General features: G+C 40.3%; 1 protein-coding gene across 1 annotated transcript in view; it reads right to left on the reverse strand.

Moving 5' to 3' along the window:
- The window catches only part of NLRP4 (NLR family pyrin domain containing 4), a 29,992-nt gene that overhangs the window by 4,353 nt on the left and 3,090 nt on the right, over nt 1–22,549 (reverse strand). Inside the window, exons 2-6 of the mRNA XM_078439259.2 lie at nt 16,615–18,187; nt 15,400–15,561; nt 13,634–13,801; nt 8,447–8,614; nt 5,503–5,673 (exon numbers count right to left, since the gene is read on the reverse strand). Of these exons, the coding sequence (XP_078295385.2) occupies nt 5,503–5,673; nt 8,447–8,614; nt 13,634–13,801; nt 15,400–15,561; nt 16,615–18,187 (2,242 nt within the window). The remainder of the gene's footprint in view (nt 1–5,502; nt 5,674–8,446; nt 8,615–13,633; nt 13,802–15,399; nt 15,562–16,614; nt 18,188–22,549) is intronic.

Consider the following 22,549-nt stretch of genomic DNA (forward strand, 5'->3'; position numbering starts at 1 on the left):
GGGTCTTTTGGGGCTCCCTATGCTGGTTGTTCATACCTCTGGATTCTGCTAGGCTTTTAATTTCTAAGACCTTATAACAAGTTATCTTTTTAAAGGTTTAATGTTTATTTTTGAGAGAGAGAGACACACACACAAAGCACAAGCGGGGCAGGGGCGGAGAGAGAAGGCGACACAGAATCCAAAGCAGGCTCCAGGCTCTGAGCTGTGTGCACAGAGCCTGATGTGGGGCTCAAACTCACGAGCTGTGAGATCATGACCTGAGTGGAAGTTGGACACTTAACCAACTGAGCCACCCAGGCGCCCCTATAACACCTTATCTTTAGAGCAAGACCTTCTCACTTCTTATTCATTAGGTGTTTCTGAGGTATCTTTGGCCCCTTGCAAATTCCACATACATTTGGAAATTGGCTTTTCAAGTTCACCACCACCACCACAAGTATTGCACTTTGGGATTTCATTAAAACTAAAAATCATTCTGTGTAGAATTGACTTTGGATAGTGAGTATTTCAATCCTTGAACATGGACTCTATCTCACATTTCCTGAATTACACTAGCATCTCATGATATTCACTGCAAAGGTTTCACACATACTGTATTAGCTTAATTCCCAGATGATTCCTTTTTGATGCTACTGTAAATGGTACTTCTATTTAATTCCATTGGTGTATTGCTTCTTGTTGGCCTACAAGAAATCTTTTTTTGGTAGATTATTTAAACGAAGCTTGTTAGACTCAATTCTGATTATTTAGTTACAGATTTTTAAAAGATCTATAATATTCTGTCTGCATAGAATTAGGGGCTTGGGGGCACCTGGGTAGCTCAGTTGGTTAAACGTCCAAGTTCAGGTCACAATCTTGCAGTTTGTGGGTTTGAGCCCCACCTCAGGCTCTGTGCTGACAGCTCGGAGCCTGGAGCCTGCTTCAGATTCTGTGTCTCCCTCTCTCTCTGCCCCTCCCCCACTTGCACTCTGTCTCTCTCATTCAAAAATAAACATTAAAGAAAATGGAATCAGGTGTTTTTTCCCTTCTAAAATTTTTAAGGATTTACAGTTTTATATTTTTTACCTCATTGCTTTTGCTGACACTTATAGGACAACGTAGATTAGAAGTGATTATAGCCAGCCTTCTTACCTTTTTCTTGATACTAAAGAGAAAGATTTTGTGTCTCCATCGCTAAGCGGATGTTTGCTTCAGATTTCTTGAATGTTTTATCAAGGAAAGTCCCAATTATTAATTTTCCAAGAGTTATAATAGGTGGATATTGTTTTAACTCAAAGCTTTTTCTGTAGTTTAGAGGATAGTGACTTTATTTTTAATCAGTTAGTATGGTAAGTTACACTGATCTTTTTAATGTTTAACTACCTTCTCTGGATAAACCCAAACTTAGTCCTTATATTTATTCTTTTATTTTTTAATTTAAAAAAAATTTTTTGTGGAGAGAGAGCATGTGAGCAGGGGAGGAGCAGAGAGAGGAGGAGACACAGAATCCGAAGCAGGCTCTGAGCTGTCAGGACAGAGCCTGACGCGGGGCTCGAACCCACAAACCGCGAGATCATGACCTGAGCTGAAGTCGGACGCTCAACCGACTGAGCCACCCAGGCGCCCCTATATTTATTCTTTTAATACATTTCTGGAATCTGTTTGCTCATGTACCTTTTAGTGCTTTTGCATTTCATGAATAACATTGGTATATACTTTGAGTTTGACGTTATTCTAGCCTTGAAAAATAGTAGGAAGTATTTCTTCTTTTTCCAGTCTTGAAAGAATTTGTGTTAAGACTGGAATTATTTCTCCCTTGAATATCTGGCAGCAGCCATTGATGAAAACTTTCAAGCCTGATTTAATTTCTTCAGTGGTTTAAAACTATTCATTTTTCGGGGAGCCTGAGTGGCTCAGTTGGTTAAGCATTAGACTCTTGATTTCAGCTCAGGTCATGATCTCACAGTTCATTGAGATTGAGCCCTGCTTAGGGCTCTGCATTAATGGCACAGTGCCTGCTTGGGATTCTCGCTCTCTTCCTTGCTCGCTGTCTGCCCCTCCCCCACTTTCATGCATGCTCTTTCTCTCTCAAAATAACATTAAAATTTTTTCATTTTTCTAAGTTTGGTCATCCTTAGTATTTTTACTGATATTTGAAAAAATCTAAATTTTCAAGTTTATTGTATACAGTGGCTCATAATAATCTGATATCTGTATCATCTGTAGTAATGTCTTTTCCCATTCTTGATACAGAGCAGTGCTGTTCAATATGGTAGCCACCAGGGATGTGTTTTTTATTCAGGGTGTATCCTAATTTCTACTCTGATCTCTTCTTTGTTTTATGGATGATGAATGTGAAGTAATTACATTCACCTCCTAAGAATTTGAGTTCAATGGAATAGGACATTAGTTAAAAAAAAAAAACAGCAGGATGCAAATAATGGATTGATGCTTTCTTTTTCAAATTCTGTTTTGTCTGTTGGATACAGCTACAACATGTTCATGGCATATTGTTTGTCTTTTCTGTCTTCCAAATTTTTCTCATTAAACTTGAGATGAAATTTCCATAACAGAAAATCATCTTAAAGTGAACATTTAGTGGCATTTTCAGTGTAATGTGCCATCACAGCTTCCTTGTATTTTAATAGGTCACTTAAAAACATCACTTTTTTTAAAAATCCAGTATGACAAGGGTACCTGGGTGGCTCAGGTGGTTAAGTGTCTGACTTCAGCTCAGGTCATGATCCCACGGTTTGTGAGTTCCTGTGAGTTTGAGCCCTGGGTTGGGCTCTGTGCTGACAGCTCAGAGTCTGGAGCCTGCTTCAGATTCTGTGGCTCCCTCTCTCCCTGTGCCTCTCCCACTAGTGCTCTGTCACTCTCTCTCTCAAAAATAGACATTAAAAAAACCTTTTTAAAATAAAAATCCTGTATGACAACCTTTCTTGTGGCCAAAATACTTAATTTTTTATATTTACTTACATTTTATTTAAAAATTTTTTTAAATGTTTATTTATTTTTGAGAGAGAGAGAGAGAGCTCAAGCGTGAGTGGGGGAGGGGCAGGGAGACAGGGAGACACAGAATCCGAAGCAGGCTCCAGGCTCCGAGCTGTCAGCACAGAGCCTGACGTGGGGCTCAAACTCACAAACTGTGAGATCATGACCTGAGCTGAAATCGGACACTCAACCGACTGAGCCACCCAGGCGACCCTATTTACTTAGATTTTAGATCTACATCTTACATTTTATATTAGTCTCTTGATTAGGTATTTTTTTTTATCATTCCATCTTCTCTGCTTATTTGGGAGTCAGCAATACTTTGTTTTTTTTCTAACGTTCTATAGAAATTTCTGTGTCCACATTTAACCCATCAACATATTAAGTTAATCAACACCTTTACCCTCTTTGTGGACTTTAGGACATTAACTTACATTTTATATTACTGCTGTTATACACTTAAATTGTTCTCCTTTAGGATTTAATAATTGTATCTCTTTTGTTAGTCCATATTTTGCTTGGATTGATCTACAGATTCACCACTTTTTCTCTCCATTTTTCTATCTGGAATATTTTACCTTCTCTTTGAGGGATGTTCTTTACAATTGCCTTGAATGAGACTTAGGTTTTATAACAAACGAAAATCATTAGGAAAGAGAACAAAAACCTAAGGTTGACAATTTCTCCCCAGCATGGCAAAGATTCCCCCTGCACTGCCTTTTTCCATGGTTAGTCTTCATCTACTCTTTGTGGTTCCTTTAGATATGATGGCTTCCCCCAGCCCCAAGCATTGAGGTTTTAAGACTACTACCTGCATATTTGGTGTTCTGCAGATTCTCCAGTATTTATCCTACTAGAGGCTGATGTGGATGATTGGATCTGTAGATCAGAACCTTTCATCAATTTCTTTTCCATCGGGAAAACTGTGAGCCATTACTTCATAAAATAGGTTGTCTGTCTGGGATTCCCATTACTTGGGCTAGAACATCTTGTTCTTCTAGGCCCCCAGTCTCTCCTATTTTACATCTTTTTCTCCTCTTCACACAGTCTTAACTATGACCTGGCTTCTGTTTTACTAATTCTCTTCAATTATGTCTAACCTATTAAATGTCTTAAGCTTTTAGTATTTACAATTTCTAGATGTTTATGGCTTTCCCCCCTCTAAGGTATTGCAACTTTTTAAAAAGTTGGTTATTTTGAGAGAGAGAGAGAGCACATGTGAATGGGGGCAAGGGAGAGAGAGAATCCCAAGCAGGCTCCTTGCTGTTGGCACATAGCCTGATGCAAGTCTTGTTCTCACAAACCGTGAGATCATGACCTGAGCCAAAATCAAGAGTCGGATGCTTAATGGACTGAGTCACCCAAGTTCCCCCCTTGTTCTTTTTCTCAAAACATAGTGAATGCAGTTATTTTATATGTAAGTCTGATTTGAAGGGGTATATGCACCCTAATGTTTATGGCAGCATTGTCAACAAACTGTGGATAGAGTTCAAGTATCCATCAAGTAATGAATAGATAAAGAACACACACACACACACACACACACACACACACACACACACACACACAGGAATATTGCTTAGGCATCAAAAAGAATGAAATCTTGTCATTTGCAATGACTTGGATGGAGTTAGAAGGTATTATGTTAAATGAGATAAGGCAGGCAGAGAATGACAAATAACATGTGATTTCACTCACATGTGGAATTTAAGAAAACAGATGAACATATGGAAGGCAGGCGGAAGAGAGGGGAACAAACCATAAGAGACTCTTAACAATAGAGAACATACTGAGGGTTGATGGAGGGAGGTGGTAGGGGATGGGCTAGATGGGTGATGGGTATTTATGAAGGCAGGTGTTGTGATAAGCATTGGGTGTTATAGGACTCCTTTCTCCCATTAACCATCTGAACAATTAACAAAATTCTGAACTGAGATATCTTGATGTATTAGGTAAAAAGAATTGTGTCTAATCCACATCTCTTGATTTCTCAGGGAAAGAGACATTTGATGAGGTAATGCTGTCCCTCTTGGTAACTCCACCACCACAAGGTTACCCAAATATTTCTCCATTTTATAACATCAAATTAAATCTTTTCATTATTTCCTTTACTATTAAATTTACTGCCATGATTCCTTCCTCAGGTGTTCCTTGTGTTATCCATGTGTGTCCCACTCCTGTTATCAGGCCTCCTATTGCCATGTTAGATATACCTACCTGTGATTTCCACCCCAAGACCCCTATTCATCTGGTGGAACTCATGTCAAACATCCAACCCAAGACCATCCCTCAGCCCCCAGTCATAATTAGGTTCTTTCCCTCAGCCTATATGTCTACCCTGCTGAATGACTAGCTACAACACCCTAAATCTGTGACACAAGAAGGAGGTAAGGTTTGCTCACCTCAACATTTCCACAAGAGTCTGAGTCAGGTCATTTCTAACCTTTACATTCTGAGGAACAGACCCTATGGCTCTCCTCAATTCCAGATAGATTCTGAGCAATCCAAGCCTTCCTCAAGAACACCTACCACAGTGACCACAGGTGGCAGCCTGGCTGCTTCAAGGCCTCACAGAGAAGTTTCAAGTTTTCATATTTCAGGACGTTGGCGCTGAGGTCTAGATGGGTCAAGCTTTTGTTATACAGAAGAACGTTGTAGAGGTATTTCCAGGAGTGTTCAGTGAGGTAACAGTAACCTAATCTGTGGAGACAAACATGGGAGAAAAGGAGGGAAGGACTGACACCTCACAGAACTTTAACTCCACGTTAAAAGTAGGAGTCCTGTAATTTTCCATATACAGTCCTTAATGAAGCAATGAACCTGTGACTTATCTGAAAATACCTCTCTTTGAGTTTTCTTCCTCACATGATACACGAATTAGAAAATAAAACTGATAAAGTAATGCTGAGGGAAAACTATGGCACAATGAATACTCGAGAAGAATGTAGATAATGTTGGTTTTAACTCTACATCTGATATTGTCCTTGGACAAGGCATTTACCTTATGACACTGTTCTCTCATGGACTGAGGAAGTGCATTGAATTACCTTATGTATAAAATCCTCTTTCTTTTTCAATTCTGTTACTCTTTAAAATCCTAAATTCATGGCTTTCAACAAGATGCATGTTAACTTGGGAAATATTCTAAGGTACCGCAAAGTAAAGCAGGGGTTGCAAACTCGTGTCGACTGAACCACACATAGCCAATAGACTTAAATTTTCTGGCACTTTTATATTTAAATTTTAGTTGCTAACCTTTAAACATGAGCAAAATTTTATGTAAAAAATCCAGGTTTTCAACTTATGAATATTTTTTTCAATTAAAAAGTGAATTTTAGTTTTAAACTTTCACAATTTAGTGGCTGTACAATATTGTTACTATGGTAAAAATATTCTTTGATGAAGATTACTCTAACATTTCATAGGATTTAAATATTTTGCTATGTTTAAGTGTCTTATTTTCAACCCTGGCAAACATTGACAACTAAAAATTTTCTACTTAGAGAAGTTGTCATGTTCTTTATTTACCAGGAATCAAAAAAAAAAAATGCAAGTTAATATGCTGATGCTGAATATACTTGTACTTTAGATACTTAACCCTATAAGTAAAATAACTCATTTTAAATCCAACAAATTCAGGAAAAATATGTAGCTTGTTTGTAAGATCTCACTCGATATTAATGTTGTATCAACTACTTCTAAGTTTTTTATATCCGTATATTTATTTCAATATAAGCAATCATTTCCATGTGGTCTTCTTCCCAAATGTTTCTATTTATATTTCATCCTGATTTCTTTTATTGAGGCATAATTCAAATACAGCCTAGTGTATTTTTACAGTATTATATATTTAAGGTGTATAGTTTAGGTACACCCATCGCCATTGGATGATGGAACATATCCATCAACTCCAAAACTTTCCTCATGCCCCTCTGTCATCTGTCCCTCTTCATAACCCATCTGCCCCACACTTAGGCAGTCACTGATCTGCTTTGTGTCTCTATAGATTAGTTTGCATTTTTTAGTTTTATCGTATAATGTGTATTCTTCCTTTCTAGATTCCCCTGGATTTTCTACACCAATGTTCATGTTGCTTAAGAATAAAGACAGTTTTACTTTACTTTTTCCAGTCTGGATTCTTTAGCTATGTTCTGGGAGATTGTGAAACTACCTGAGAACAATTTTTCTAAGCATTTTCACCAAGACTAGGGTTTAGTTTACAGGTAATCATATCCCCCTCCCAAGGGGAGACTATTCTGAACACTCTACCTGATGCCTTGTGAATGAGAACTATGCCCTAGTCTGTGTGAGGACCAGGCCCAGCACCCTCACATCCTCTCAGGGTGGCCCTTCCCTGAGAAAGGGAAAGGTAGTTTTCTCTCATGCTTATGTGAGCCAGAACCCTGCTGGGTGCTTGAGGGGGTGTCTTTCGGATTTTGACATTTTCTAGATGCTTTGGTGTGCTGTCCTATGACCTCCCACAAACTTCCTAGACTCTCAGCCAACATCTCCCCAAACCCTGTAGTCTGCCATGCTCCATGTGAGTTCTCTCTTCCTGAACAGTATCCTGGAAACTTTCTGCATAGTCAGCTGGGACAATTATAAGACTCCCCCTGTTTTTCTCCTGTCTCTCAGGAATCCATGTCCTTCATTGCCTGATGTCTAGAAAATGTTGTTTTACTTACTTGGTTATTTTTGGTTGTTTTCAGGGGGAGATTAAATCCAGTCCCTGTTTTTCCATTTTGACTAGAAGTGATGGCCTCTAACTGGCTTGATTTATTCTCAGAGTACTCTTATTCTCACATAGGTCACATTTTTACAAACCCAGAAGTGTAAACAGAGAAACGTTTCTCTCCCACCTTCCAGTTCTGTTCCCCACAGACAATCTATATCATATATCATATCACTAAGGATATTTGCGTATAAAAAAACAGACCCAAATGCATATGTATTTTCCCACCTCCCCTTTCTTACCAGTATTATCATAAACTGAAGATAGATGTGGAACTTTATTCAATGAAGCCAATGCCCCCAAGGTCATCTTGCTCCGCTGTGGCCCTTAGCAAGGACCATAGGTGAGAGCTCACTGTACATACTAGTAACAGGTAAACAGTAGGGAGTAAGGAAGTATCCGAGTGTTGTAGTTACTTTCACCCAGTCTAATATTGTGTATGCTCTGTAGTGCTCTGCATAACCTCAACTTTCCTAATACTTCTAGGACAGCATTTTTCCCTCCTCCTGTTTACAGAGGAGCAATTTGAACCCAAGAGAAGTTAGGTAACTTGGCTCAAGATGACAAGGGCTAAGTGGTAAATCCAGGGGTAGAGCTCGAGTTCTCCTGAATCCTCAGCTTAGGCTTTCAAATCTCTGCCATGGTACCTCCATCACTGGGTAGGATTTTAGACAACCGGCCCAAGTTCAAACTAACCACTGCCATGGTTCTCCACAGTGGACCCTCCCAATGTGCACTTACATCAAGCCCTCTAGACCACAGTCAGGGCGCTGCAAGGCCTCACACAGCAGGGGTACCCCTTGGTCCAGGTAGTTGTAGGATACATTAAGAAGCTTCAGCTTCTTGCTGCTGTTTAGGACGCAGGTAAAGGCTTCACAATCATCTGCTGAAAGGTGACAATTTGCCAGCCTGTAGGAAAAAGAAGAGGTCACATTTTGTTGGTTTCTTTCTCTGATCCATTCCCCTTGTTAATCCTGTACAAGTCAGGAAGAACATATTTGCTCTGCTTTGGCACCTCATGGACCCCATTCTTGATCCTGGTAACTCTCGGGACTTGAGGAGTCACTAGAGACACAGGCTTATTATCCATGTACGACCTAGGGAACTGCTACAAACACATCACATGATCTATGAGGCCCCATCCTATTCCTATATCCTTGTGTCCAGCCATGTTGGCCATTTTCAGTTGCCTTACCCACATTAGGAGCCACTCAAGGTAGTCATTCATGTTTGCTGCTCTCCACATGGCCCCCCAAATCTTCTGACCCACTTAGGGTTTTTGCACTTGTGCACCTTGTTGGAATGCTCTTTGCCTGGTCTTTAGTTTGATCTTCATCTTTCAGGTGTCTGCTTGAGCAACACCTCTTCGGAGGACATCCTGTTGAAGATGCCTTCAACTGGAATTCCATAGCACTCATCAACTGGTAGCTTGAGTAGGTGGAGGCTGCCAGTAATTATGGTTTTCTATTACCTCAGCCACTCTCCCTCTGGCTGGCACAACCAGGTAGGTATAAACTAGGTCCAGAGGTGATAGAATAAAGATGTAAACAATTAGTTGTTAAGAAATGAAAATGTAATTGGCAAGTTACCAAGTCTGTGGCTCCTAAAATTTTTCTAAGATGATTCTGTGTCAAAGCTTGGTTTAAAAAAGTTGTTTCTAGCATTCGGGTATTATTTTCAAGGATTAAAAAAAGGGGGGGTTGACTTACTGTACACTACCTACAAACAATAACTCAAAATGGATCATAGACTTAAATATAAGAGTTGAAACTCTTAGAAGAAAACATGGCAGTAAATTTTCATCGCCTTGGGTTAGGCAATGGTTTCTTAGATAGGACACCAAAAGCACAAGAGGCAGAAGAAAACTACCTTTCAACATAAAAAAAAATGGAACAGAATAAAAAGCCCAGAAGTAAACCAACACTTATATAGTCAATTAGTCTATGACAGAGGAGGCAAGAATACATAATGGGGATAATACAGTCTCTTCAACAAACAGAAAGTGGTCCAGTTTTTCCAGCATTAATACCATACACAAAACCAAAATGAATTAAATGCCTGATGTGAAACCATAAAACTCCTAGAAGAAAACATAGGCAGTAATCTCTTTGACATTGGCCTTAATGACATTTTTCTAGATAGGTCTTCCCAGGCAAGAGGAACAAAAGGAAAATTAAACTATCGAGACTACATCAAACCAAAAAGCTTTTGCATAGCAAGAAAACCAACAAAATGACAAGGCGACCTACTGAATGGGAGATATTTGCAAATGGCAACCCCTTATGGGATATAACATCCAAAATCTGTAAAAAACTCACACAACTCAACACCAAAGAAACACTTCTCCAAAGAAGACATCCAGATGGCCAATAGACACATGAAAAGATGCTCAGCATCACTCATCATCAGAGAAATACAAATCAAAACCACAATGAGATACCACCCCTACCTGTCAGAATGGCTAGTATCAAAACAAAAAATAAGTGTTGGTGAGGCTGTGGAGAAAAGGGAACATTTATCCACTATTAGTGGGAATGTAAACTGGTGCAGCCACTATGGAAAACAGTTTGGAGTTTCCTCAAAATATTAAAAATAGAATTTCCATACCACCCAGTAATTTCACTACTAGGTATTCAAATTAGAAACAAAAACACTAATTTAAAAGATATGCAGCATCCCTAAAACATTATTTACAACAGCCAAGATATGGAAGCAACCCAATTATCCATACATAGATGAATGGATAAACAAGAGTGGTACACACACACACACACACACACACACACACACACACACGAATATTACTTGGCCATAAAAAAGAAATCTTGCCATTTGCAACAACATGGATGGATCTGGAGGGTATAGTACTATGTGAAATAAGTCAGAGAAAGACAAATACCATATGATTTCACTAATATGTGGGACTTAAGAAACAAATGGACAAAGAAAAAGACACCACCACCACCACCAGACCTAAATACAGAGAACAGACTGGTGGTTGCCAGAGGGGAAGTGGGGATAGAGGGATGAACAAAATAGATAAAGGGTCTTAAGAGGTATAAACTTCCAGTTATAAAATAAAGTCATGGAAATGTAAGTACAGCATAGGGAATATAGTCAATAATATTGTTGTAGCCTTGTAGTGTGACAGAGGGTAACTATACTTGTCATGGTGAGCATTTTGTAATGTATGTAATTGTTGAATCATTATGTTGTTCACCTGAAATTAAATATGTGAACTATATATACTTCAATTAAATATAAAGACATATAGAAAAACTAAAAAATTTTTAAAAATTGTGTTTCAAAGGACACCATTAAAAAAGTGAAAAGAGGGGTGCCTGGGTGGCTCAGTTGGTTAAGCATCTGACTCTTGATCTCAGCTCAGGTCATGATCTCATGGTTGGTGGGATCAAACCCCTCATTGGGCTCTGAGCTGCCAGTGCAGAGCCTGCTTGGGATTCTCTCTCCCCTTCTCTCTCTGCTCCTCCCTTGCTTGTGCTGGCATGCTCTCTCTTTCAAAATAAATAAACGTAGTTTTAAAATTCAAGTGAAAAGATAAATGAAATTAAGAGTACATTTATCTTAAGCACTGAGAAATGGATAGAATTGTTGAATCATTATATTGTACATATGAAGCTAATATAACACTGATTATAAAAAATTGAAAAGACAATTCATAGAATGGGAGAAAAAATTTGTGAATTATGTATCTTGCACATAACTTGTATTACAACTTATCACATAAAAAGACCAACAAACCAATTAAAAATGTGCAAAGGACTTGAATAGACACGTCTCCCAAAACATACAATTGCCAACAATCACATGAAAAGATTTAACATTAGTCATTCAGAAAATTCAAACCAAAACCAGAATAAGATGCCACATCAAACCTGCTGGATGGCTACAATAAAAATAATGGAAAGTAAGTATTGGTAAGGATATGGAGAAATTAGAACCCTCATACATTTCTGGTAGGAATGTAAAATTGTCCAGCCACTGTAGAAAACACTGTGGTGGTTGCCCCAAAATGTTAACATGAAATTATGACTCATTTCCACTCCTAATTATATACCCAAGAAATTGAAAACAGGTGTTTAAACACTAATATTCATAGCAACACTATTCACAACAGCCAAAAGGTGTCAATAACCTAAACACACATCAACAGAAGGGTAAACAAAATGTAGTATATCCACACAATGGGATATCATTCAGCCATAAAAAGGAAAGAAATACTGGTACAGAACATGATTTAGATGAACTTGACAACATTTTACTAAGTAAAGGAAGCCACTCACAGAAGACCACATATTGTATGATTTAATTTAAATGAGAAGTCCAGAATAGGCAAATTCATTGAGACTGAAAAGTTAGTGGTTGCCAGGGCAACAAGGCAATGGGGAGTGAGTGCTAATAGGTGTGGAGTTTGTTTTCAAGGTTCTAAAATCAGATCGTTGTGATGGTTGCATACTCTTGTCAGTATAGACTAAGACCACTTGGAATATTCTTAATATGGAAGGGGTGAGTTTTATGGTTATGTGGATTGTATCTTGATAAAGCTGTTATTAACAAATGGGTTTGGGTCTTTGTGTATTTGGTTGATGGGCAACTAGAGAAAGCATTTGAAAATGTGGGTACTATTTGTAGCAACATGGATGGAACTGGAGAGTGTGATGCTAAGTGAAATAAGCCATACAGAGAAAGACAGATACCATATGGTTTCACTCTTATGTGGATCCTGAGAAACTTAACAGAAACCCATGGGGGAGGGGAAGGAAAAAAAAAGAGGTTAGAGTGGAAGACAGCCAAAGCATAAGAGACTCTTAAAAACTGAGAACAAACTGAGGGTTGATGGGGAATGGGAGGGAGGGGAGGGTGGGTGATGGGTATTGAGGAGGGCACCTTTTGGGATGAGCACTGGGTGTTGTATGGAAACCAATTTGACAATAAACTTCATATATTGAAAAAAAATAAATAGAAACACTAAAAAAATGTGGGTACTACAGAAGGTCAATAGAGGTTAAGTATTGGAATCATTACTTGATTGAAAACAATTCCTGAAGTGTCATATACACACAGAAAAGTACATAAGTGCTAAGTGTTGGCCAATGAATGGTCACAAACTGAACACACTTGTGTTACTAGTATCCAGGTCAAGAAACTGCATATCTATCACCGCCTGTCACTATCCTAACCTCTCATACCATGTCTTGCCCATCTTCTAACTTTGTATAAAATCATATAATCTACTCTCAAGTTTGGCTTGAGAGTCATCCAAACTGTTGCTTATAGTTGTAGATTCGTTCTCAGGGAATGAGAATTCTCTTATTTAACTTACTGTTAGTAGATATTTCCATTTTTCAGGTATTATGGATACTTGCCATGTATGTTTTTTAGTAGCTCTTTTTCAGCAAACTTATACATCAACTCTGTTGAATGTACACCTAGAAGTGGGATTTTAGTTATACAGAATGCCAGAACCTATGAAAGCCAAATACAGGCAAATGTTTTGCAAAGTGGTTGTACCATATTCTAACCTCCATATTCTTTTTTTTTTTTTTTTAACTTTTTTTTTCAACGTTTATTTATTTTTGAGACAGAGACAGAGCATGAACAGGGGAGGGGCAGAGACAGAGGGAGACACAGAATCTGAAACAGGCTCCAGGCTCTGAGCCATCAGCACAGAGCCCGACACGGGGCTCGAACTCACGGGCCGTGAGATCATGACCTGAGCCGAAGTCCGACGCTTAACCGACCAAGCCACCCAGGCGCCCCTCTAACCTCCATATTCTATCCTCAAATGCACAGGAGAGTACGTTTGCGTATGAATAATAGAAAAGGGGATGAAAGTAGACAGGTAAAAAAAAGTATATAATCCCCTCTGGAATCACATCAGTGATCCTGGGGAGCATAAAAACTTACAGTAGTTCTTCTACATTGCACATTGGATTGTTCAGGGCATTACAGAGCAACTTCACATCATTGCGCGAGAGTGTTGTACCACTGAGGTTCAGGTATTTCAAATCTGGACTATGAGTGAGCACCTCAAAGAAAAGCCACCTGTCACCAGCGAAGGTAACATTATTCATCCTGCAAAAGTAAAGAAAATTTTGGGGACGTTTCATCCAACAAAACCGGAGAACACAGCCTGAGCACCTGTCTTTGAACTATGGCCTCTAATTAGCTCTCAGATCTCTAATTTCACAACTGAGTCATGTAGCTTAGTGGTTCTCAATCTGGCAACCAGCCCCCGTGAGGGCAAAATGGCCCAATGTCTGGAGACATCTCTGTTTTGCTGGGGTATGTGAATGTGTGCTGCTAGCAGCTAGTGAGTAGAAGTCAGGGATGTTACTAAACATCCTACGGTGTACAGGACAGTGCTCCACCACCAAGAATGAGACACCCTGATGAAATACCATCCATGTTAAAAACTCCCAAATTTAAATGGGTTAGCACAATGTTTATTTTTCCCTCGTGTAATGTTTCAACACAGGTATTACTGATGTTTGGAGGGGAGGGGTTTCTTTTAAGCTAATAGTTTTCTACCTTGGATGTACATTGAAATCCCATGGGAGATATTTTGATAAATTGGTTTTGAGGCTTGACTCGGGCACGAGGAACTTTTTAAAACATCCTTGGATCGTTTTAACATGCAGAAAATATTACAAAGTCACTGCTCTACATCCTTCTCAAAGCATGGTTCCTGGACAAGCCACATCTCAGCATCATCTGGGGACTTGTTAGAAATGCAGTCTTATGCCCAACTCCAGACTTACTGAAGCAGGTGTTTCCATTTTGATGAAGTTCAATTTTAATGACCTGACACTCCACTGTGTAAGTACAGACCCGGCTGGTTTCCCTCTGTCTTGTGACTTCAACATTCCACTAGCAAATGGGGAATGCACGTATAGAAACTCTGGTCTCTTAAAGGCTTTTGTATAAAAGTCATACTTCTACTCACATTTTATTGACAAGAAAGAGTCACATACTCCTATTTAGATGCCAGAGATCCACAGACATGGACAAGACAACATCATACTACGGCAAGGGGAGCACACCTAGACACCTGTGCCAGACCAATTCTCAGACAATACCACTCTTGCATATCCTTCCTGTTCTCTGGAATCCATAAGTTCCATGTCCTCTCAGAAGGTAGTCTAAACTCCTAGACTAGGAGGACTTTCCAGACAACCAGAATCTCGGATTGTCTCTCATCCTTTCATGTGCACCTCTCACTCAGAAATGTCTATACATTTCATGGCGAGGAAACAAGCCAAGTCACACCTGACCATAGTGTTCCTTGAGGTCAAGACCATAATTCTTACCCCTACTTTATCCTTGGGATTTAGTAAAAGTCTCACACCCAGCTGGATCCCAAATGTTGGTTGACATAATGCTCCTTAAGCATTTTTAGAAGGAGCAAGTGTGGTGGCCACCAGAAGAGGCTCTGCAGTTGACCAGCTCTGAAGTTAAGAACCCAGATTTTCCCTTTCATAGCTTTGTGACCTTGAGAAACACATTTTAATGTGATGAGTGCAGTAAAAGGTGACACGGCAAGAGAAATAGGCATGTGGAAATCTGCTCTGATTATAATTCTTTGATTATGTAGTTGGCCTCACCTAAAAGTGAGGTGGGACCAATTTGGTATCTACACGAGAGACTCAAGTCTAGGAGTATCCCCAACTTACTGAAGCTTTTGAAGGTGACAGCTGGGATGCCTCAGCTGATGACACAAAGTTGCATAGGTTGACTCACTGAGGATACTGTGACTCATTTGGAGTTCTCTGAGGTGCTCATTTGTAGTGAGCACAGAGCAGATATCATGCCAACAGAGGATATTGTAACTTGACCTGTAAGAAAGGAGAAAGGATGTGTTTTCCAGGATATTGTCAACCCAAGCAATTCATAACATAAGAAAAAATTATCTTCCTGGACATAAAAACTCTGACATAGCCCAACCTTTAACTAGACAGAATAACATCCATCAGGTAAGTTTTATATTCATTATTCTCAACCGAGGGGACTGTTGTCCCCTCTGCCCAGGCAACATTAGGCAATATCCGGAGACATTTTTTTGTTGCTACAACTTATGGGAGGGGTACTTCTGGCATCTAGTGGTAGAAACCAGGGATGCTGCTAAACATGCTACAATGCACAGGAAAGCTTCCCCTCACCCCCTGCCAACACAGAATTATCCCTCTCAAAATATCAATAGTGCCAAGGTTGAGGAACCTTGCCCTATATATGGACAGTTTTATACTTAAGACTGGGGCAGGACATCCCAGCTGTAAGTGAGTCTTGAGTAATATAGCCTAGGCTCAAACCTAGCCTTCACAACTTCCTAACTTGGCCAGCCTACAGGATCTTTTTGCTCCAGTTTCCCCATCTGTAACATGATAAGAATCTACCTCATATGATTGTCAGGAGCACTTAGTTAAAATTTATAAGATTTCTAGAATAAATTTTAAAAGGTAATTTTTTTTCAATATATGAAATTTATTGTCAAATTGGTTTCCATACAACACCCTAAAAGGTAATTTTTAACTGGGAATTCAAGAAAGGATGTGAGTGTGGTCCTTTGAGAATGATGCTAATTATAAGTACATACCAACCATATTGAAAAGTGTAGGAAACACACATGGATTCTCATATTCAATCTCCACAATACCTCACAACGTAGTTAACATTATTGCCCTACATTTAGTGAGGCAACTTCAACAAAGAAGGGAAATCCCATGGGCAAGATCGTGTAGTTCATAAACAGTCACACCTGGACCTGAGCTAAGGTCTGTTTGACAGAAACAATGACTATCCTATAATAAAAATGTCATCAGCCAAGCCCACTTGGAAATGTGGACAAATGCTGAAAAGATAACAGAAAGAAAGCAATTAGATGGACTCACACAGAGCTGTCTGCATTTCCCACTTGAAAGACATTCTGGATGGAGAAGCAAAGCTTCTGCAAATTGGAACAGTATTTTAAGCAGTAGGCAGAAACCCGCAAGTCCATGTGGTCCGTGATGGTAAAGTGAACATCTTGGAAGAAGCCCATTGCCCACTGCACAAAAACTTCATTCTGCATCTCAAACAGACAGTAACACAATGCCAAGAAATCTGTCTGTTTCTGAAGATGCTTGTTCTCACCTATGCGCTGCAAGCACTGGTGACATTCCTGCTGTATCTCCTGGGACAGGTGAAAGCCAAAGACTGTATCCAGCTTTTCTTGTTCCTTTTCATTTAAAAGGCCAAATATGAAACACCCCAAAGAAATCCAATGTACCTTTTCTTTCTTCAAATAGGTAAATAGCACAGCCTTTCTACATCCAATAGCTGGGTTAGGATGGTCCATGTGGCTCTTTAGAAAATAGAACATGGCAGCACAGAACTCCTGGACGCTCACATGGAGAAACATGTAGGAGTTCTCCTCCTCCTTGCACTTCTGAAGAGCCTTTATGTCCAGCAACGTAGAGATGTCAGAATCAACTAACCCATTTCTCCTGAGGTCCCCTTCACTGAACAAAAACATGTTGGTCCACATACCCTCTGCAGCCAGGGAACACAAGCCCTTCAACTGGCCTTGGCTTTGCTCATCTGGACAGCTAGCCCCCTTGGGCGTGAACAAGTTAAAGATGAAAGAGCTATAAAGAGAGGTGGTACGTCGGCAGGTCAGCGCCAGGTCTTTCCCCTTTTCCATTTCCTGCTTCAGACAAGTGCTCACAATCCAGCAAAGGATGGGGATTTGGCACATGATAAACAAATGCCCATTTTCTCTCATGAAACTGAAGGCTTCCATGGCTCTATTCCGGTCTTGAAACGTAGAGCAGAAATAGATCTTCTTATCACTGTCACTGAATCCCAGGAGTGTTCTAATTTCTGGGCATTCCAACCTATCCTCAACTTCCTGGGGGTATACAGGTGCAGCAGTGATGAGCAGCGAGGACTCGGGGAGCAATTTCTTCCTCAGCAAGCTGCTCAGGAGCACCTGTACTGGCACCTGCTCCATACAGTCGCTGCACAGATCCGACTCAGGTTCACTCAGGCTACATTTCAGTTCTTCGAAGCTGTCTATGAGAAACAAGAGTCTCTCTGGTTGGGACAGGATCTCCACAAAAGGAGTGGAGGAGTCAGACCAGCCTCTAGAGAGGAGTGCAGCCAAACTGGTCTCTGTCAACTGCTTCATTTCCCGGCAGCAGAGGTAGAAAACATAGGAGAATCTCTCCTGGTAGAGGTTGCCCTCCACCCAGGCCAACATCAGCCTGATCAGGAATGTTGTCTTCCCAATCCCTTGTACTCCTTTGAGGAGCACCGTCCGTGTCTGTTTCCCAGTTTCCTTAGGAGCAAAAAACAGTTCCAAGCATTCACGTTCTCTCTGGGTGAGTTCAGGATGTAAGTGATCTTGAATCCTGGGGATAGATTCTCTGAGCCACATGTTGTTGAATTTCTCCTTCACGTGCATTTGGTACAACTTTGTGTGTCCTGAGAACAAGAGGAAAAAAGAAACATACAACATCTCCAAGTTAAACTCAATGCTCATCATATATTATATATCCTTTTTGACCCTGCAATTTTTCTTCTAAAAATGCATCTTCTCGGGATCTGCAGGCTGCAGTCTTTGGGCCAAAGCTGGACAACAGCCTGTTTTATAAATACAATTTCAGTCGAACACCACCATGCTCTTTGTTTACATGTTGTCTATAGCTACCTTCCCACTACAAATGGCAGAGAGGGGTAGTTGTGGCAGAGACAGTATGAAAAAAACAACAGTGACAAAGCTCTACATATTGGGACACTTGAGAGATTTTGTATAGAAAGAACCCTGAACTGGGGCACCTGGGTGGCTCAGTTGGTTAAGTGTGTGACTCTTGGTTTTGACTCAGGTCATGATCTCACTGTTCAAGAATTTGAGTCCCGAGTCAGGCTCTGCGCTGATAGCTTGAAGCCTGCTTAGGATTCTCTCTCCCTCTTTCTGCTCCTCCTCTGCTTGTGCTCTCTCACTCTCGCTCTCAAAATAAGTACACATTAAAAATAAGAACTCTGAACTCAGAAGTTCAGTGGCCTGTGTGGAGGTCTGGCATCTGCTGCTTATAGGTATGTGATCTGGGGAAGGAAGGAATCTCCCCAAGCTTCAGGTTTCTCAGTTGTAAATGAAAGTAAGGCTGAGCTACCTCATATAGGGAGATTGTGAAGATCACAAGCTATAAGAGACCATGCATGTGGGAGCATAACACATAGTATGAAGGGATTTGGAATAGGAGGGATTTGTCAGATTTGCACTTCAGTTTGGAAAGGGATGATGATATCTCCCGTGGTTGAGAACGAAGACACCAACAAGTCATTCCCACCTACATATAAGCACCATCATGTCTTATAAACCTAATTCTCTATCAGGTTCTGAGCATGATAGTATTTGCATAGCACTCCTCATGCCCACAATGGTGCACTAAGGTAGAGAATTTGCCCTTCCCTCTCCCTCCTCCCTTTTTTTTTTAAACAGAGTTGTGAGAGGCTCACTGATTTCAACAGGCCCGTGTGAGTAAGTGTCATTAAGATTGCAACCATTATCTGCCATGCCCTGGCAGGTCCAATCTGAAGGCCAATTCTGCCTTCTGTTCCAAAAAATATATTAGAGTGACTCTTTCAACATGTCTATGTCCAACAGCATGTTTAATGACCTGGATTAGGGAAGATCATGTTTCTGGTAAGGTTTGACATTCAACCCTCACTCTAGAAAAAAAAAAAATTACAAAGAAGGAAACTGAGGAGAAACACACAAAGGGGAAATTCAGAAACTCCTAAAACACTTCCAAGATGACAAGAAACAAACAGAAATTGTTAAAACACAGAAACTATTAATAATTTCATTCACCACTACCAACCAAAAGCAGCACCAAAAATTTGGTTTTAGTGCCTATGATTCATGCCACAAGACATTTGTTTTGCCATATTTTTTTTGATAAGAAACCGAATCCTGTTGAATGTGTATTTTTAGTACTTTTTTGTTCCCTACTGAAAAATTTAGGTCTTCCACTAGCTACATGTACATATTCAGCAACTTCAATGGGACTGGTGTAACTGAGGGATGAAATTTCTTATTCAATTTAAATTAATTCAAATATATGCCAACTGGTGCAGCCACTCTGGAAAACAGTGTAGAGGTTCCTCAAAAAATTAAAAATAAATCTACCCTATGACCCAGCAATAGCACCGCTAGGAATTTACCCAAGGGATACAGGAGTGCTGATGCATAGGGGCACTTGTACCCCAATGTTTATATCAGCGCTTCCAACAATAGCCAAATTATGGAAAGAGCCTAAATTTCCATCAACTGATGAACGGATAAAGAAATTGTGGTTTATATACACACTGGAGTACTATGTGGCAATGAGAAAGAATGAAATATGGCCTTTGATAGCAACGTGGATGGAACTCAAGAGTGTTACGCTAAGTGAAATAAGTCATACAGAGAAAGACAGATACCATATGTTTTCACTCTTATGTGGATCCTGAGAAACTTAACAGAAGACCATGGGGGAGGGGAAGGAAAAAAAAAAAAAAGGTTAGAGAGGGAGGGAGCCAGAACATAAGAGACTCTTAAAAACTGAGAACAAACTGAGGGTTGATGGGGGGTGGGAGGGAGGGGAGGGTTAGTGATGGGTATTGAGGAGGTCATCTGTTGGGATGAGCACTGGGTGTTGTATGGAAACCAATTTGACAATAAATTTCATATATTAAAAATAATAATAATAATAAAGTTATGTGAAGTCAGAGTGCATGGGTGGCTTAATCAGTTGAGCATCTTACTCTTGATTTTGACTCAGATCATGATCCCAGGGTTGTGGGATAAAGCCCTGTGTTGAGCTCTACACTGAATATGGAGCCTGCTTAAGATTCTCTTTCCCTCTGCCCCTCCCACCCCCCACTCATGCACTTGCTCGCTCTTTCAAAAAAATTAAATGGTGCCTGTGTGGCTCAGTCGGTTAAGTGTCCAACTTTGGCTCAGGTCATGGTCTCACAGTTCATGAGTTCAAGCCCCACACAGGGCTTTCTGCTGTCAGCACAGAACCCACTTCAGATCCTCTCTCTCTGCCTCTCTTCCACCCTTGCTCATGCTGGCTGTCTCTCCAAAGTAAACATTTAAAAAGATTAAAAAAGGAAAAATTATGTGAGGTCACTAAAGAGCTATGAAAACAGAAAGTTCTTGAGAAGCCAAGATACAGGAGACAGAGGGAAAGGCCAAGAAGGAGAGATTAACACTTGTCTGTTTTCCTTGGGGCATTTTCCTCTAAAGAGGCTGTGAGCCTGAATAGACATTAAGGGCTAAGAGGCTAATAAGCCAAGTCAAACTCCTGCCAAGTTCAAGGGTTTGGGGGACAAATGATGGGTTCAGAAGTTCAGCCCACCTCAGGCATGAGGGGATACTGGATGGACCATCTGGGAAGAAGGGGAAACTAGCAAAAAAATATTCCTCACAAAACACAGCCTGGCTTTGAATTATTTCAATCTGCACTATTAAGGACATATTCGTCTGTTACCAGAAGCAATTCCACTTGATCTGGAAGAACATAATCTTGCAGAGCCTCAGTAGCCTCTGCAATGTATTGTATCAAAAGCCCAGTGCTCAAAATTTCCAGGCATGCTGGGAGACAAAAACCACAGGACCAAAACAAGGAGAGGTGGGAAACACATTAGAAAAATATTTACTTTAATATCTGTCTCAAAATGAACCTAACTTAAAGTGTTCAATAAAAAAGAAGATAGGAAGGAATGGAAAAACAAAGGGAAATTATATCCATAAAATAGCTGAGTTTATGAGATCAATAGATGAGTTTGTTAGCAGATTGGAAATAGCTGAAAAGGGGATTAAGGACTAAGAAAATTAGAAATAAACACACAGACTAAAACACAGAGAAGTGACTGAGGAGACACAGTGTAAAGGTCTAATATGTGTCAGCAGAGTCCCAGAAGGGAGCAAAGAATGGGACAGAAGCAGTATTTTCATACGATGGCTGAGACTGAGAAATGAGGAATGCTACCAAGACACAGGTGCAAGCTTAGCAGCTCTAACAGGTGAAAGCATCTCAACAGCACCTCAGACAGGTGCAAGTACTCCCAACAGGTGCAAGCACCCCAAAAAGGGAGAACACAAAGCCTTATCTATGCACATCTTGGTGAGGAGTTGAACGTTGAAGATGAAAACATGATGGTAAGTCAGAATGGCTATCTCCTCCCACTGATACCTTAAATATGCAAAACAAAGGTAATGCCTGCTACCAGGATAAATGTACAAGTGACCCTTAAGGTGTGACGTACATTCAGCTGGCATTACAGAAGGGGAGAAGAGTCAGAAGAGACTCAAATGTAATGGGGCAGACTTTTCTGGAACTGGAGGAGGATAGGAGTGTCCAGATCAAAAGCATCTTTCAAGAGTGGAGCAGCAGGAATTACATTCACATCCACACAACAAAATACGAGGCTCTGGTTACAAGTCCATGGCATGGATTAGAAGCAGACCAGAAACTGACAAATGTTACAGGTTGTATTGCCAGGATGGTTCAACATTACCCAATGGAGTGAGTGCTTATTCTTCAAAGCAACCCTCAGTCTCTCTTACACCAACAGGAGCAGAGGAGCAGAAGCATGGTGACAGGGATGACTGGTCTCCTGTTGTGATGAGGCCCTGGAGGTATCGAGAGGACAGTGCGTGAGGCTCAAACCTCTACACAGCCCTGAGGAGAAAGACCAGGGGTCTTTCTGGTCTACGACACAGCATGAAGGTGGGTAGTGGTGCAAAGGTGTGCGTGGGAAGGCACATATTCCCACCTGGAAGATCCAGGGGAG

Source organism: Panthera onca, chromosome E2 (assembly GCF_046562875.1).
Source record: "Panthera onca isolate mPanOnc1 chromosome E2, mPanOnc1 haplotype 2, whole genome shotgun sequence".
NCBI classification, from domain to species: Eukaryota; Metazoa; Chordata; class Mammalia; order Carnivora; family Felidae; genus Panthera; species Panthera onca.